Raw genomic sequence first — 18,630 nt, 5'->3', positions numbered from 1 at the left:
GTAGGCCTATAAATCTCACCAAGTTAGTGTTTTAAGCATTTTTATATTTATTCCAAAATAATAAAACAATATATTTTATTTGTGAACTGATGTTCAGCTGTTCTAAGACCCCCTTTTTTCAGATCATCAGTCATGCTCAGTAAACACTGGTCACAGACACGAAGATGTAGGCCTATCTTTAATTTCCCCAAGCTGATTGCTCACTAAAAACCCGCACAGTCATCATGTTTTCAGACCATTTCAAGTTTGATTTCGGCATGACATAAAGCAGTGATATCTAAGTGAAAGAGCTGTTAACTTACTTTTTCATTAGACTTCCCATTAACACCATCATTTTGTTCGTTCAGACTGATTCACGAACGCAGAACACGCTCGAAAACAAGAGGTGTGATTTATCGCGTGAACCAATCCAATCATAACCAATCATAACGCTATGGAGGCATTGCCTCCTCTCAAGTGACTTCCCCCATTCATTTTTTCATCTTTATTTTTGATAACGTCTTTATTACTCACACCCATAAACGATTTGGGAGTTGAGCGCGCCTGCTCTCAATACTATTCTCCCATTCATTCTCAATTACCCCCATCGAATCCACCGCAGACTTCAGGGGGTCTGTTAAAAGTCAACGGGCTCAGGGGAACCAAGAGAGACGCCGGCTCCAGCTGTAACTTCACCTGCTGGTTTCGCTGTTAGACAGTGTTACTTTAGAAAAACAAGTGATTAAACAGTCTTTAATGTCACACTTTGTTATATTTGCATTGTTTTATTTTTGCAATATGGATTATTTTCTCATCCAATGTTTTTGAGGAGGCACTGTCCCTTGACTCTTCGGAGGAAACGCCCCTGCTACAATTGTAATTTGACTAGTAATACATTACTTTGAGATAAAGTTAAGATATCTTTAAATTAGAATGATTCCTAGTAAAAAAACAGCAATTATAGATATCTTTAATTACAATTTTTACTAGTTAAAACCAATTTCAGCCAATTGGAGAATATGACTATAGTGAGAATAACATTGTCGATATCTCAAATGTAGGCCTATTATGACTTGTCAGAATCATGTAGATATCTTAATTCCAATTACGACAAGTCAAAATTGCAGAATAGATATCTGGATTTGGAATTTTTCCTGAATTACAACTAGTAGAGCCAGGAATATTAGGGATATCTTAAAAATAAGATATTAAAGAATGTCAGTAACCTAACAGTTGATGGACCCCATTGACTTCCACAGTATGGGAAAAACATAGCCTAGGCCTACTAGGGCACATCAACCGTCTGATTCTTCAAAATATCTTCATTGGTTTTCAGCAGAAGAAAGAAACTCACACAGGTTTGGAACAACTTGAAGGTGAGTAAATGACAGAATTTTCTTTTTTTGGGTGAACTATCCCTTTAATGCTAAAACGGCTTGCCATACTCGCTGCCCTCGCTCGCTCTCTGGAGGAAAACAGTACATGCTATGCTGCGGATCTCAAAGGAACCGTGTCAAAACAACAAGCATTGGATCCTCAAGCCAAGCCCCTTTGCGCGGAGACTTCTGTCTCTGCATATATTAACATCCACGTGTACATATCACGTCTACATATGATTAGGTATTGCTATAAAGCACACTACTTACTTAAATGGTTTATATGGCAGACGTTTTTTTTTGTCACCAGAACTTTCATATTTAAAATACTTAAAAAATAAAAAATAAATAGTATTGTAATAAAGCACGCTTTTAGGGACTACTACTACTACTAATAATAATAATAAACATATAGGCTATAATCATTATTATCATTCGGTTAATTATCATTTTTAATTCTGACAATTAAATGTCAGAGCTCATGCACATGTTTGTATTTAGTATTTTAATTATTCAGAAAATAAGTTGCATTATTAATTTCCTCCACAGTGCACTCGCAGCCTGTGGTCCAGCCAAAGAGAGCTGGAGTATGTTCATAATAAAGACGTCACCCTGTGCTTTGACCGTGCCAACCAAGTGCGCAGCTCTTAACTGTACAACTACAATCTCGACATGCTCACGGACGACCGAGGAATCCTCACATCCCCTGCGCTCGTCAACACACACATTCTGGCACCGATATCTGCAGTGGGTCGGTAGCCAGGACACCGTTTTTCACTATAGGACGTTTGTTTTTGGGCACGCGGACTTCTTTGCTGCATACTTGAAGCCGAAGCTGATTCGCGAGGATTTAAAGGAAGGAGAAGCCAGGGACTCTTAAGGTATTTCAAACTGCGACAGCGATAATAAGTATCGTTGTCCAGCATGTGCGAGAGAGAAAGAGCACGTGCGTACGACATGTTTAAATCGTCTCAGCGTGTATCGTTTGCTTCATAGCGTCTCGTGCAAATATTTTCAACGTGTGGCGTTGTTGACGCTTAGCGTCCTTCATTATGAACGCTTTCGTTCGTGGCCCGTGTAGTCTTACGCTATTCATTTTCAAACCTTTCACATTTCATTTTAGTTTCTCGAAAGTTCGAGAAAACAGTATTTGAAGGTTAAGAAATGGTGAAAAGTGTACTACGCACTTATCCGCACCGTGGTGAAATGAGCTCGCGAGAGAGACACGCCCACTTCCAGTGTGTACGCTCGAGGAGCGCGTGTTTTCCAGTGCAGTGTCACTTGGATGCTGTTTGCATAACCAGTTTTGCTCTCTGACAGCCAACGCGTTTTTGCCATTTCAATTTAGTGATTATCGAGTTTCGTTAATCTTAAGTACTAATCTGAATTGGAGACCTTTAAATGGTGTATAATGCGGAATGATAGTTGTGTTTTGTGAACTGCAGGGGGCAGTGAGTGAGTCCTATGTCGAGTCACTACTGAATGATAAAGTTTGAGTCATGAATGCGATTTATAGGTCCCTTGAGTGTGTGTGTCTGTGAAAGAGAATGAGTCACTTCTGACGGGAACCCTTCTGGAAGGTGCTGTTTATCACATCCCAGAGAATATGTTTCACATGAAGATGATATAGAATCATACGAATAAATGTAAATACATTTTATGCACAATTATTATATGTATTTACAATTTATATTTTTTAGACTGAAATTTCTGGTAACACTTTGTTTAGGATCCATTTATCACTATTAACTGGTTGCTTATTTGCATAAATATTACTAGGATATTGGCTGTTTATTAGTACTTAAAAAGCACATATTAATGCCTTATTCTGCATGATCATATTCTACATCCCTTAATCCTACCCAATACCTAAATATAACAATTACCTTACTAACTCTTAATAAGTGACCACATTTCAAATATATATAGGCTATGAATTAATTAAACACACACACACACACACACACACACACACACACACACACACACACACACACACACACACACACACACACACACACACACACACACATTGTGTAATGTATTATACATTTTGGACAGAAAGTTTAGACAGTAATGAATTTGAAATATTTTATTTTATATCCTTACTTGTCTTTGTTGTACATTTTATAAAATCCTTAAACATTCAGTTTTTTCCCCAGCTTTATGTCAGTGTTTTCTGAATGTGAGCTAAACTATGTTTTTTTATTACATGCATAAGCATTGCTCCTGCGATGGAGGAGGTGTCAGGTCCCCGGTCCTGCACTGCAAAGCCTCCCCGCAGTCTGCTGGAATGGAAGAAGAGAGTCAAGTCTGAGTACATGAGATTAAGACAGTTGAAACGCTTCCGCAAAGCTGAGGAGGTCAAGGTAGAAGGCCTTTTGCAGTTGCTTTTTTTTTTACTCTTCTTACTTTTACTCTGTTAGACCTCTCACTATATTTTATTCTGTATTTTTCTTTTCTCACTTCTCACAAAGTTTTTTTATACACTACTGTTCATAAAGAAATTACTGTGAATTTTTTTTAAAGAAATTAATACTTTTATTCAGCATAGATGCATTAAATAGATAAAAAGTGACAGTAAAGACATCTATAATGTTACAAAAGATTTCTATTTCAATAAATTCCTTTAAACAAACAACAACACTCTATTCATCAAAGATTCTAAAAAAATGTATCACAGCTTTAAAAAAATATACAGATTGTCACCATTCCATTCAGTTTATTTCGTTTCATGGACGTTCAGTTTGTTTTTATTTGTCACGTGTCTTTGTTCAGATTACCGCCACTCATCCGTCTCCTTGGTTACCGTCCTTATTAGTTCATATGTGTCAGCTGTGTTTGATTTATTATCCTCGTTTGAGTTTACTACTTAAGTTGTTCCTTTACCTGCACCTACCTGTTGGGGATTATATGAAAAGTAAACTTTGTGTTGAAACCTCATTCTTCGGTGTCTTCTTCTTCCTGCCTACATACACCGTAACAGAATATGACCGGACCAAACATGGATTGGAACGCTATGTTCCTCAAGGTGGCTCAGGAGAGCACAGGCTTTCTTTCTTTTTCTTCTCGTTTTTTCCGTCTTGCCGTCATCTGCCCTCTTAACGACGAGAACCTGAAGACCACGGAGAATGCACGAGAGCCCCCCGCAAACGTTGAGGGACCACCCGCCGTGACGTGTGAGCCAGAGCCTGATGCTAAGAGGACAGAGTTCACCATCGCCTAGAAAGTTGAGTCCTCCAGCCCTATCACTGCTTGAAGCTTGCAGCCCTACGCCATCTCTGGAGATGCCCTACCGGGACGTCAAGCCGCAGGTCGAGCAACCATCAGCAGCGCCAGCACTAGAGGATCCTGCGGCTCTGCCTCCGGCCTCGGATCCCTTCGCTCCATCTCGGTCTGGTGACCTGTCGGCTCCGTCCTGGCTCCTTCCACCTTCGGCTCCACTAGGGACACTCGGCCTAGTGACTCCACCGGGTTCCCTCGTCTCACCCGCTCCCCCTTGGTCAGTCATCGCCCTACCTACGCCACGGACATACGGGCCATCCGTTGCGCTCCGTCCCTTCTCCCCTACGGCTGCAGTGGGCTCCTTCCTCCCATCAGCATCACCTCTGTCCTCAGTCTCAACGGCATCACCCCAGTCCTCGGGTACTCTGGCTCAACCTATGATGCTCGTCGCCGTGACATTGCCTGGGTCTCTAGCACCAGCGATGTCGCTCAGCTCCTCCAGCGGCCCTCCGTCTGCACCTTCGGATCCGGGGCACTCATCTTCGTTGGTCATCGGCAGCCACAACTCCCAGAAATCGACAGCCACAACTCCCACATCTTGGCTCCTTCCGCCTTCGTCTCTGCCATGGACTGTCGGCTATGTAGAACTCTGGCTCAGACTTCCTCCACCTGTACCATCTGGGTCTCGTTGTCCTGCCATCACCAGCCCTTTGTATGGTCGTCCTGCTATCATCAGCCCTTCGCCACATCCTCTGGAACTCCCCATTCACCCCCACATACCTCCCTCTGTCTTCGTTCCGTTACGGTACGAGGTCGCACCTTGCCGGAGGGGGCTTTCTGTCACCATTCAGTATAGTTTAGTTTCGTTTTCATGGACTTTCAGTTTGTTTTTATTTGTCACGTGTCTTCCTTGTTCAGATTCCCGCCACTCATCCATCTACTTGGTTACCGTCATTATTAGTTCAAATGCGTCAGCTGTGTTTGATTAATTATCCTCGTTTAAGTTTACTACTTAAGTTGTTCCTTCACCTACACTCCTTGTCCGGTCACCGTTATAGTGAGTGTGAGTGTGAGTGTGAGTGTGAGTGTCCTGCTACCTGTTCTGATGTTACCTTTTGGGGATTAGATGAAAAGTGAACTTTTGTGTTGGAACCTTATTCTTCGGTGTCTTCGTCTTCCTGGCTACATACACCGTAACACAGATGTTTTCACCATTGATAATAATACTAAATGTTTCTTGAGCAGCAAATCCTCATATTTAGACTGATTTCTGAAGGATCGTGTGACACTGAAGACTGGAGTAATGATGCCGAAAATTTAGCTTTGCCATCACAGGAATAAATTACATTTTAAAATGTATTCAAATAGAAAACAGTTATTTTACATTGTAATAATATTACTGTTTTTAAAGTATTTTTGATTTAATAAATAAATTTTTTTTTACATACCACAAACTTGGACGGTAGTGCATATCTTTTAGATTTTTTCACCATTCTACTTTCTTTTATTTTTCTCGATATTTTTCTATGCCATTCTAATTTCTTAAATGTATCTTCCAATGCATGTAATTCAGTCTTTATAACTATTAGGCTGAGTCTTTGTGTGTGTGTGTTTTTCTCAGGCTCTATTCCAGTCGAATCGCCTTAAGATTGAAGGAAGAACTGAGCTGCTGAATGAGGAATGGTCCAAGCTCCGAATCCAGTCCATTCCTCTGTCCACAACTTCTCTGCCCAACAAAAAGGCAAGAATGACACAGCCGGGGACCTTGACTACCACTAACCGCTGTCAGTCATCCTGCATCTGCTCTATGACACTAGATCGCTTTACAGTGAATTGAACCTGCTGCTAATTCAGCACAAGACTGTCCCCTCTAGCTGATTTATGAGCTGAATCAATACATAGTCAGCTTTGCCTTGCCATTTTCCAAACCTAATTTATTCAAACAAAATGCCAGTAATGACTCAAGATCAGGTGCCACAGTTTGCCTTCTTATTTCCTGCAGAACCCACTTTATCATATCCTACCTGACAAGTGTTTAGATCAACTTAATGATGTTATTAATGGACTTACTGTGGCACAGTTAACCTCTAATTAATTAGTCCGGGCAAATATTACCAGTAGACCGGTAAAAATGCAGCAAAGTGGGATTTTCTTTTCACTTTATAAAATTGCTCTGTTGCCAAAAATGTATTTGTATGTTTGCCAAGTGAGCGCTCAATATCTAAAACTCCTGTGATATCCACAATAAAAGCAGCCGGCAGGCACAGCAAAGCTTAGTTCTCTGTGGAAAACAGAGAGACTGCTCCACATACCAGCACAGCTGGATCCTGCATGCAACAGCTCTGCAAAACAATACCATACTTTAAGTTCTTTAGATACACCAAACCAAATATTTTTTTGATTAGTGGATTATGATCACAAATCACAATTGCAAATGTATATCCTCTAGTACACATTTGTACCCAATTTGATTCTTCTATCTAGTAGTTTGTATCACTGATTTGGTGTAATATTTTAAAGGGATAGTTCACCCCCAAAATTTAAACACTTTCATTATTTACTCACCTTCACCTTAATTTACTCACCTTCATTATTTACCCCCCCCCCCCCCCCCCCAATGCAATTACAGTAAAGCGGGACTGATGCTTTCAAGCTTCAAAAAGGACACAAGAAAGTTATGTAGGTATCATAAATGGTCTGTATGATTAGTGAATTATTTTCCCTCTGAAGCCATACAAGCTTTGAGTGATGAACAGACAAAAAATATAAGTCTCTAACACTTTTGATATCCACCTTTGATCTCATTACCATGTTTATGAGAGAAACATTTATGAATTGTGAATCTTTTCAATGAATCAGTTGATCTAGTGCACAAAACTGGTCTAAATACATAGTTAAGTCATGAAACTCTTATCGTGCACTGATTTGTTCCTCTAGCCTAGCGGACTAGCGCAGTGGCATTAGCCAACCAGGCGTACTTCCTAATCCACATAACCACATATATTTCATACCCTAGCCTGCGATCTCCATGCTGCACGATTATGAAAACCTCTGTTTGCCCCTCCTCCTCCCCAGTTCCACCTGTAGAGATCTGCTATAGGGGTTTTAATATATTCTTGCAGCAACAGCACTTTATGCATGTTATTTTGACTAAGGTGAACAAATTCTTGTATTTGCTCAGCAGCGCAGCAGATTTTGTCCGCCAAAATCAAGCATATGTATATTCCATGCCCCATGCCAATAAATGCTGTTTAAATAATTCACTCATGATTGAAATGATTTTGCAACAAATTAGCCTCATCAGTTCAACTTGACTCAGAAAATTCAGACTTGGATTACAGTGCATGCATTGAAAATACTACTTTTATTATGTTTGTACATCCTTTTTGAAAGCCTCAGTCCATATATTTATTGTAAAATGCATGGAAAGGAGTGACAAATTTAGAAATTTAACATTTCTTCTTTTGTTTTCTTGATAAAGTAAGTAATTTCGGTTTGCATTAGCATGATGGTAAATTATTACAGAATAAAATTTTTTGGGTGAAAATTTCCTTTAATAGTAGATAATTATTTATTTTTATTCAGTGATCTGTTTGTAATCTGAGAAATTCAAATTCAACTAATATCAAATTAATATTTTCAAATTACATTGGCTAATTACTATATATAACAGTATATAACAGTTCTCTAATAGTTTTGTGTGACACTTTGACTTATCATCTGTTTTCCTGTGTTCCTTTTCTTTTCCGATCACAGTTGTGCATGGTAGAGTTTGGCTTTCCGTCCTTTCCGAACCAGGCAGTTGCCATGCGTCCCTTGACAACTGTTGCTGGGATACCATTCATGTACTCCTGGTCCCCTTTGCAGCAGAACTTCATGGTACTGGATGTGGACAATAAACACACACACACATTACCACATTAAAAGCACTCAATCGTGATCACCATTAGCAGCCTGCGTCTGCAGAATAAGAAGGAGAGAGAAAAGCATCATTTTATGGCACTGGTCATTTTGAAAGTAGGTCACCCTGCAGCAGCGCATTCACATGTTCTGACAGCCCTAAGCATGTGTTTTTGAAATCATCTCTCAGGTAGAGGAGGATGTGCGTCTTTAAACGCCTACACTCGCTTACAGGCACAAATATAGGCATATACAAAAACACCCACTCGCAATACACATTTACAATATCGTGCATTTCTCTCTCATTTAAAAAACTCACTAATGCAGTGAAAAATCACAGCCTTCTTCCTAACGTCTTTTCCCCCTCTTTTTGTTTCTGAGGTGGAAGATGAGACGTTTCTGCATAATATCCCCTACATGGGAGACGAGGTGTTGGAACAGGATGAGGCTTTCCTGGAAGAGCTTATTGACAATTATGACGGGGTGCATGGTGACAGAGGTGAGCATCACAAAATACTGTACGTATTCACACCCATTACCAGAGGCGTCACTAGAACTGGACTGAATCTCTTCTAGAAAGACCTGAACGTTTTAAAGACGCAAGAGTAAAGAAAGTGAATAAGTTTCAGTAAAAATGGCTATAAAATTATTTGACAGTTATTACCATTACCACTTAATCCTAACATATACTACCATCAAAAGTTTGGGCTGCATTTTTTGATGGAAAATACAATAAAAACAGTCATATTGTGAAATATTATTACACTTTAAATGAACTGTTTTCGATTAAAATACAGTTTATTCTTGTGAATCAAAGCTCAATTTTTAGCATCATTACTCCAGTCATCATAAATCAGTCTAATATTTCTTATTATTATCAATTTTGAAAACAGTTGTGCTGCGTAACATTTTTTCAGGATTCTTTGATGAATAAAAAGTTTAGCATTTTTTTCAATAGTAACCTAAACTTTTCAGTAGTAATGTAATGCTGTTCCAGTTGTGATATCAATATATCATATGTTTGTGAATGTTAGAGCGGCAGTGTGGTGTACATAAGTATCTTGTACCTTGATAACAGAGGGAGGATTCATAAATGATGAGATCTTTAAGGAGCTGGTGGAGGCATTGAGCCAATACTCAGACCCAGAGGAAGAAGAGGAGGAAGAGCCCAGAGAGAGAGCAGAGAATAAGGAGGAGGAGGATGAGCAAGGCATGCAGAAAAGTGCTGCAGAAGGACCAGAGGAGTCAATTGTTGGCTTCTTCAAGAGAAAGAGGAGCACTGCTGAAGGTGAGTTGGTTTTGAACAGAAAAAATAAATAAAATAAAATTGGATAAAGCTATTATTTGTTTGTTTAAATTATTTCATTTAATTGTATTCATTTTTAAAGGAAGGTTGAGTTTACTGACTAATAACCTGAATTGTGTAATGGTATTGTGTTTTTTGTATTTTGTACAAAACCAATTGTATTTTGATCTTTAAACCAATAAATAAATTAAGTTTAATGGCCATATGTTGTGTCAAATTACCATAGAATTAGGGCTTTTAAAAGACAATTTGCAGTTGAATTTCACTGGTTGAACAACAAATAGACTAGAACGCACATGTGTTGCCCATCAGTGTGTCTGTGTCTGCGTGCAATTGTTTGCTCTGAGCGTCACCTCTATTCCCTGTGAGAGCTGGGTAAACCTGTTTGTTCACTCAGTTTGTTTTAGGCCAGAATCCCATTACAGTACACACTAACCCTTACTCCACAGCAGGGGAAACATGCACACACACACACTTAAACACTAGTCTGCTTTTACTTTATATGTCAAATTCCGGACAATGCTGATTTTATTAATGCTTTTCCATCACCAGGAAGAGAGCTGTCCACCAATAAGAAGATTCCTCACGACAAGATTTTCACAGCTATTGCGTCCATGTTTCCATACAAAGGCACCATGGAGGAGCTGAAGAACAAGTAGGCCACACTATTGAACATCTGAACTCTTTGTTTGTGTGTGTGTGTGTGTTTAGACTTCCCTTTTAGAAAGGAATGAGATTAGAATGTGAAGCAGGCCGGATTCAAACCTGGCTCTCCCAAATGTGCAACATGTAGAGCATGTGCGTCGATCCCACGACATCTGTCAACATCTGATCTCTTTAATAGTGAAACTTTAGTATATGTAAATGTGAACTGTGTATTTTAATAACTCTTTTCAAATGTTTCTTTCTTTTCTGATTCTGAACACTCACCTGTCTTCCATTATTTGGACAAACAGGAGAGCTTGTTTTAGATGGATTTTCAGTTCAGTCCAGTTAAATCCAATTCATTTCGGTTGAACTTATTTTGATTTAATCTCAAAGTTGCACACACTGTGAACAATGCAGTCCCCACAAATAAGCTTTATTCAACAATCTTATACAACCATAATGGCAAACCTAACATGCATGCACATTCTCCACTTGAGTAGGAAAGAATATGTCATGCCAATTTAAAGCCGTGGTAAATGAAGGTTCATGGGAAGCTCCTCTGGCTCTGCTGTCAGCTGGCTGTGCAGCCCTCGCAGCAGCAGTGGAAACAAAAACCCGTCACAGTCTGCATTATCATCCAACTGTTTACTGTTTCATGTCATCATTGTTCGTTCCACCAGCTGTGCTCATTTTATTTCTTTCCGCTGGCTGGGGGAAATCTGTGGGCGAGAGTTGTATTAAATGCCCTGATTTGTTATTGTAAAACTAATTCAGTACTTTAAAGGGACAGGTCATCCATAACAGAATATTCAGTCATCATTTTATTCACCCCAAACTTTTTCTTTTTTTTCTTGGAACAAAAAATACATTGAATACACATACAAAATATAAATTACACACAAAATTACAGTTCATACTAGTGACCACGGCTGTTAATAATGTTTTTTGAACAACACGAGGGTCAGTAAGTAGGCTTTAAGGAAAGTGTCACCCTTCATTTTTTGGGTGAACTAATGCTAAAAGTATCTACTGATCTTTGACACCATAAAAATAGGACACTTAGACAAATTGATTCACATACTATAAATCCTCATATAATGCACTGTTCTCCCACATACACTACCATTCAAAGATTAGGGGTCAGTAAGTCTTTATTTCGTGAATAATTTTATTGACAAATGATCAATGATACATACAATTATCAAAAGTGACAGTAAAGACATTTATAATGATACAGATTTATACTTCAATTAAATGCTGTTCTTTTGAACTTGCTATTCATCAAATAATCCTTAAAATACGAATCATGGTTTCCATAATAATATTAAGCAGCACAACTGTTTTCAACATTGATGATAAATAATAATAAAGTTTTTTTGAGTAATGCTGAAAATAAATTACATTTTAAAATATATTCAAATAGAAAACGGTTATCTTAAGTTGTAATAATATTTTACAATATTATTTACTGTATTTTTCAAATCACATGAGACCCCAAACTTTTGAACAGTCTAAAGGCAGATTAGCATTTCTCATTTCATGATGCTCATGACGTCCTGATGCTCTGAATATCACGCGTTCATACAGTTTTAGATTTGCAATTTTGTTTTGCTGCTATTGCAAGTAATAATGTAACTGTATTTTTCTCTCTCTTGCAGGTATAAGGATCTCCTGGAGCCATCCAGCCCTGTGAAGTTGCCTCCTCTCTGCACGCCCAGCATAGACGGCCCCTTTGCCAAATCTGTTCAGAGAGAGCAAAGTCTGCACTCTTTTCATACACTTTTCTGTCGCCGCTGCTTTAAATACGACTGCTTCTTGCACCGTAAGACATTATAATGTTCTTCTCTAGTCTGCAGTGCAAATTATTTTGATGTTTTATTGTCATATTGTACAGTCTTGATCAGTGAATCAAACATACAGATAGCTGTTTAAAACAGCCATTAAAGTTAGTCTCAAATGATCTGATCACAAGTGGTCAGCCAAGATTTATACTACAAATGTGATGTAGTCACACATGTTTTTACTGCCTCCAAATGGGGTTTTGGGCCTTATTTACCACTGTATTTAGTGCTGACCACTTGTGATCGAATCTCTCAGAATGGACGTAAATGAAACGCTCATGTTGTTTGTGCTCAGCTTTTCATGCATCTCCTAATGTATATAAGAGGAAGAATAAAGAGATCCGAATGGAGACAGAGCCCTGTGGACTGGACTGCTTCCTGCTGCAGGTACAGTTTTCTAACAATTTCAAGACTTTATTGTCAATTTATAATTGAATTAGAACCTATTTACTTATTAATAATCTTTATCTTTCACCCTTCTTTGGTCACAGAAAGGGGCAAAAGAGTTTGCTGATCTAAACATACTGAGGTCTCAAAGGCCCCGGCATCGACGCCGACAGCCCCGCCCCTCAAGTTCATGTGGCCGCACAGGCTCCGGTGAGGAGGGAAAAGAAGGAGACAGCGACCACGATACCAGCTCCTCAGGTACACACACACCAATGTGCATAAACACAAACATACAAAACAAAATGTGCATATCCACACCTTAATGTACAGTCACAGTGGATAAAGGGTTAATAAAGACCAAAATAGCAAACATTCCATTGATAAAAATAGACTTGCCATAATAAAAAAAAGAACTCTTGTCCCATTGAGGTGAGTTGTAAATGGAAGTTTGTTTCCGCCACAGAATAAAAGAAAAAAGGTTATTGCAACTTTTTATGTCACAATTCTGACTTTTTTTTCTCAGAATTGAGAGTTAATATCTCGCAATTCTGACTTTATAAGACACAATTGCGACTTTATATCACGCAATTCTGAATAAAGATGTAAACTCGCAATTGTGAGATGAAAAAGTCGCAGTTATCTTTTAAAATGTTTTTTTCTGTGGTGGAAACAAGCTTCCATAGTTGTTTGACTGTATTGCACCAGAGCATTTATAATGATACAGATTTCTACTTCAAATAAATGCTGGATAAAAACCTCACATTTACCTGTGTGAATGTTCGTGTGTCAGAGAGTAACTCTCAGTGTCCCAGTCCCACCAAACTGAGACCAGGAGAGGAAGGAGCAGAGGAGTCCAAGCCACCTCCTCAGTGGGGCGGAGCAGAGGAGTCTCTGTTTAGAGTCCTGCGCGGCACATATTACAACAACTTCTGCTCTATTGCACGACTGATTGGCACCAAGACGTGTAGAGAGGTATGTTCAAAAATGACAAAGAACAGGTGGTCAAATATGTAACTTTTGCTATGAGTTTTAAAAGCAAATCATGCTTGTTTGATGATGTACCTTTGTAAAGGAGTACAATACTGCAGATTTAAAGTGAATGCAATTATATTGAAAGTGCAGAAAGTTCTACAGAATTTACTCAAAAGCAAAGACTGTTTAAATGTAAGGCTGTGTGCATGTGTGGCTGTGAGTTTTTCCCAGAAAGACATGTGGTTTGGCTGACTGGAAATGTGATTACCTCAAATCGTGTGTTTTTCTTTTATTTAGGGAATCGTCCAAATCTTTTTCTAGAAGAGCCTTGTTTTGAGTGTGTGTGTGTGCGAGCTCATATGGCAAAGATCAACATGATAATGAGTGGTTACGTCTCAGTTGGGTTTCAAAGTACTGACTAACGCCCATTAAGTGTTGCGGTGTGTGTGGGGGAATGTACATGTTGCAATGCTCTGTCTGTGCTTGCTTATGTCTCTGTGTGTTTGTGTCAGGTCTACGAGTTTGCAGTGAAAGAGATGCTGGTTCACCGTGTTCCCCTGGAGGATGGTGGGATCTCACCTCAGAAGAAAAAACGAAAGCACAGGCAAGATGTTCACACACTCTCCACCTTCACCCGCCAATCAGATTCATGCTGTAGTAAGATACGAACATACAAAGATTCAAAATACGAACACTAGAGTTCAACAGCGTTTTTTTTTTTTTTTTGGTAGATTATGGGCAAAGATACAGCTGAAGAAAGGTAAGACTCTCAACTGAAACACCAGGCTGAGACGTGGTTTCAGTGGCTTGGCAGGTTCAGGAATGGACAAACACAAGGAAAAGTCATGGAGACTTGGGGCGATTATGATGTTATGGCTGGCGATTAGTAGTCAGACAAATTATTGAAATTATTAAATGAATGGTCTGTTTTGTTTATGTGCATTACATTGTAAGCTTATACAACATGGCAAAAGGCCTATTATCTGTAGTCAATATAATTCAGTTCTAAAATATTAAATTCTACTACATATACTTATTGAATATACAAAATTGCAGTAACGTTTTACAATAGGTTAAAAAAATGTAACAGTTATTAGTTAATGCATTAGGTATTATGAAATAACAGTGAACAACAATTTACAGCATTTATTTATCTCTGTTAATGTTAGAAATGTTTTTATTTATTTAATCTTTATGCAGCAATCACAAATGACTGGATTACTCTTCTTTATCTCCCTGTTTGTTGTGCAGACAACTCATCCAATCAAGTGTACAATTATCAGCCATGTGACCACCCTGAGCACCCGTGTGATAGCTCCTGTCCATGTGTGGTGACACAAAACTTTTGTGAGAAATTCTGCATGTGCAATCGAGAGTGTGAGTTCAACACAAATGAACATGCAAATACATGAAGTATAGACATGAGTAATGAGTTCCTTAATATCTGCACACCACTAGGGGGCGACAACAAAACAACATCAGATGATGCATTGCGGTGAAGAAATTAAACACTTTCTTTAAAAAGTCCCCATACCATTTTGACCTCCGCTCAAATGATGTCATTTTGAACATTTATTTATTTTATTATAGTTAAATCTCAGAGCAAAACTAGGTCAGAGTGACCTGTGAATGTTTGTGTTTTGGTTCTAGGTCAGAATCGGTTTCCTGGCTGTCGCTGCAAGACTCAATGTAACACCAAGCAGTGTCCGTGTTACCTGGCGGTGCGGGAGTGTGACCCTGACCTCTGCATGACCTGTGGGGCCGCAGACCACTGGGATAGCAAACAGGTCTCCTGCAAGAACTGCAGCATCCAGAGAGGACTCAAGAAGGTATGAATTAACTACTTTTCAGAGACACTGAATAATCAACACGTGTGTGTGTCTGTCTGTCTGTCTGTGGTGGACAGTAACAAATGTATGTTCTTATTAGTGCTGACTTCTGACTAGTGCTGGCTAGAAAATATATGTGTGGTGCATCAGTCAGTACTTTTTACTTTTACTTTTATTACTCGAAGTACTTGATTTGTTTACTTTGTCCACCACTGCTATCTATCTTTCAGTGTAGTTTTCATCCAGTATGGTATATGCTGACAATCAAAGTGAAATAACTGAAGATGCTTTAGTCATGTGAATGTTGTTTAACCTGTTTGCCAGCACCTGCTCCTGGCTCCATCTGATGTTGCAGGGTGGGGTACATTTATCAAAGAGCCAGCCCAGAAGAACGAGTTAATCTCTGAGTACTGTGGAGAGGTGTGTGGAAATAAGCATTAGATTCCGTGATTCTTCTGTTACATTCTTAGTGATCTGATTAATGCATTGTGTGTGTGCGTGTGTGTGTAGCTTATTTCCCAGGATGAAGCAGACCGGAGGGGCAGAATCTATGACAAGTACATGTCCAGCTTTCTGTTCAACTTGAACAATGGTACTGGCTTGATTCATTATATTATATTATATTATATTATATTATATTATATTATATTATATTATATTATATTATATTATATTATATTATAAATTGGTTTTCACAAGTGTTTTCATTTTATTCCAGACTTTGTAGTGGATGCCACTCGAAAAGGGAATAAAATACGATTCGCCAACCACTCTGTCAACCCCAACTGTTACGCAAAAGGTACTTTATTTCATCATATAATTATCAATGTGCAAAGACAACACTGAGTTGAAGCTATTAATCATGTCTGACACTGGTTATTATTGCAGTTGTCATGGTTAACGGTGATCACCGCATCGGAATCTTTGCCAAGCGCTCCATACAACAAGGAGAAGAGCTCTTTTTTGATTACAGGTAGGTTTTGTTAAACACTCATATATGCATTCTAATGAGATTGATGATTTTGTGACGTTACTTTATTTTTCCTGTTTCTTAGGTACAGTCAAGCGGATGCATTGAAGTATGTGGGCATTGAGAGGGAAACCGACGTGTAGATATGCATCTTGAGCGTGTCCGCATTTAGCTGGTAACATGTTTGCCTACCCACAATGCTTTGCACTTCACTGAGGGTGAGATTTAAGAATTCCCATGAGGCATGATTTTGTAACGACATCACAGATCTGATGATGCATTCAGAGGGTGATGTCACTATCTTAACCTGTGGTTTAACTGAATTGTCTGAACAAGCGTTTTTGTGTACTTTTTTTGTGATGATGTTTGTAATGACATTGAAGAAACCAAAAGGCGTCCTCAAATCGACAAATCCACTCCTCCACATTTGCACTATATCGCCAATTCCACAGGACATTGATAGGTGGCATCATTTTCTCTGTCATGGAAGGAAGAATGCCAGTTCAGACAATTGTTTTGAAGTTTTTTTGTTTTGTCATACATTCAATCTCTCCGTTCAAAAGGCTCTGTAAACCGTTTTTTTTTTTTAAATAGCTATAACCTCTATATGCTCAATATATATTAACTGAAAACTGAATGCATCACACCTAGCCGTCGTTGTTGTTTCTGGTCAAAATATTCAGTAGTGCAAAACATCAAGCAATATTTCATTGTTACATTTGCACTTATAGTCAGTCAGGTCAGTATCTTCTCTTTCTAGAATAAACTTCAGTAAACTTGTCTGCAACCTGATGTCATTTGATGTTAGCCTGTTACTGTAATGTGCATTGCTCTTGCAGTCCCTATCTATCTATCTATCTATCTATCTATCTATCTATCTATCTATCTATCTATCTATCTATCTATCTATCTATCTATCTATCTATCTATCTATCTATCTATCTATCTATCTATCTATCTATCTATCTATCTATCTATCTATCTATCTATCTATCTATCTATCTATCTATCTATCTATCTATCTATCTATCTATCTATCTATCTATCTCTACTGTAAGCTGCTTGCTGTATTGCACAAAGCTGGCTCATGTTGTCAGATTACTATTCTAACTAACATAGCACTAAGGCAGTTAATCTTCATTTCTGCTTAAACTGTATGAGGTTAAATATTGTTAATGTTGTGTAGAAATAAACAAAACAAGTAACCATATAAACCGACAGACTGAATGTGAACTGTGAGCTAAAGGATATTGTTTAGCAGGCTTTTTTAAGAGTGAGTGTACAAAATAGGCCTAACAAGTGTTAGGGTTTTGGTTTCATTGTACCATTTTATGTAAAATAAAGAGCTAAACCAAATTACCACATTTGTTTAATATGCCCTAGATTGTAACGGCACTTCACGTGTCCACTAAATGGAAATATGGACAATATGCTGAGAAAATAATTCCTAGTGTCTTTAGTTGCATTTTTATCTGAACTATTTTGTGCTTCATATTTATCCCAAAACATTGAAGCCCACAGAAAAGAGCTTTCTGAAAAAGTCGAGTGCAATCGAATTTACAGATGTGTTTAAAAGCAGAAAATGCAGTGATGTGTTTGACACGTTTAACTCAAGACATGCATTATGTCTGCGTCTGCCTGAAATGATTCATTATAGAAAGAGTCCGTTTCCTTCAGACTTTTTATTAAAGTGTCATTTGGGATGTGTTGTTTCTACAGTCATGGTCATTTACAGTGAGAATGACAATCAAAACCAGAACTAAAGAATGAAGAAAACTCAAAATGAACACCTTGTCACACCTGACCACAAAGCTGAAATTACCTCCTTGTAAGACTTTGAGGGATAGCATTATAATGATTTTGTCTGATCTCACAAAGCTAGTTGATCTTTTGCCTTGGGCGTTATCACAGGAATAATTTCGGCAGATGTTTCACATTCACAGGACCTACAATTACCCTGAATCAACCTCATGGGCACAGTGGTAATAAAAGATGATTGCGATCACCTCAACATAAGACTGAATCTGCAACCTTTGTGTTAGTAGCTCTAAAGTCGAAGGTAGCATGAATCCTAGAAAGGAAATAATATCAGAAGCATTCATTTACTCTCAGCAGATGCCATTTTCTCTATCCATCAAGAGTTCAGGGTCTTTGAGATTCTTTGAGTCTCTTATTCTCACAAAGACTGCATTAATTT

General features: G+C 38.5%; 1 protein-coding gene across 1 annotated transcript; it reads left to right on the top strand.

Annotated features, from left to right (window-relative positions):
• The first annotated feature begins 1,905 nt into the window (after nt 1-1,905).
• ezh1 (enhancer of zeste 1 polycomb repressive complex 2 subunit) lies at nt 1,906-18,135 on the top strand. Its single transcript, XM_081378872.1, has 20 exons — nt 1,906-2,236; nt 3,577-3,724; nt 6,202-6,321; nt 8,337-8,459; nt 8,862-8,979; nt 9,559-9,768; nt 10,339-10,441; nt 12,093-12,256; nt 12,571-12,662; nt 12,767-12,920; nt 13,453-13,634; nt 14,147-14,238; nt 14,366-14,394; nt 14,886-15,011; nt 15,285-15,463; nt 15,788-15,883; nt 15,974-16,055; nt 16,182-16,262; nt 16,352-16,436; nt 16,519-18,135. Exons 2-20 carry the CDS (start codon nt 3,590-3,592, stop codon nt 16,574-16,576), a joined length of 2,229 nt encoding a protein of 742 aa, XP_081234998.1. The 5' UTR covers nt 1,906-2,236; nt 3,577-3,589; the 3' UTR covers nt 16,577-18,135.
• Nucleotides 18,136-18,630: the final 495 nt, after the last annotated feature.

Source organism: Scardinius erythrophthalmus, assembly GCF_964197995.2.
Source record: "Scardinius erythrophthalmus genome assembly, chromosome: 1".
Taxonomy (NCBI): Eukaryota; Metazoa; Chordata; class Actinopteri; order Cypriniformes; family Leuciscidae; genus Scardinius; species Scardinius erythrophthalmus.
This window is presented reverse-complemented; position numbering and strand designations above follow the sequence as displayed.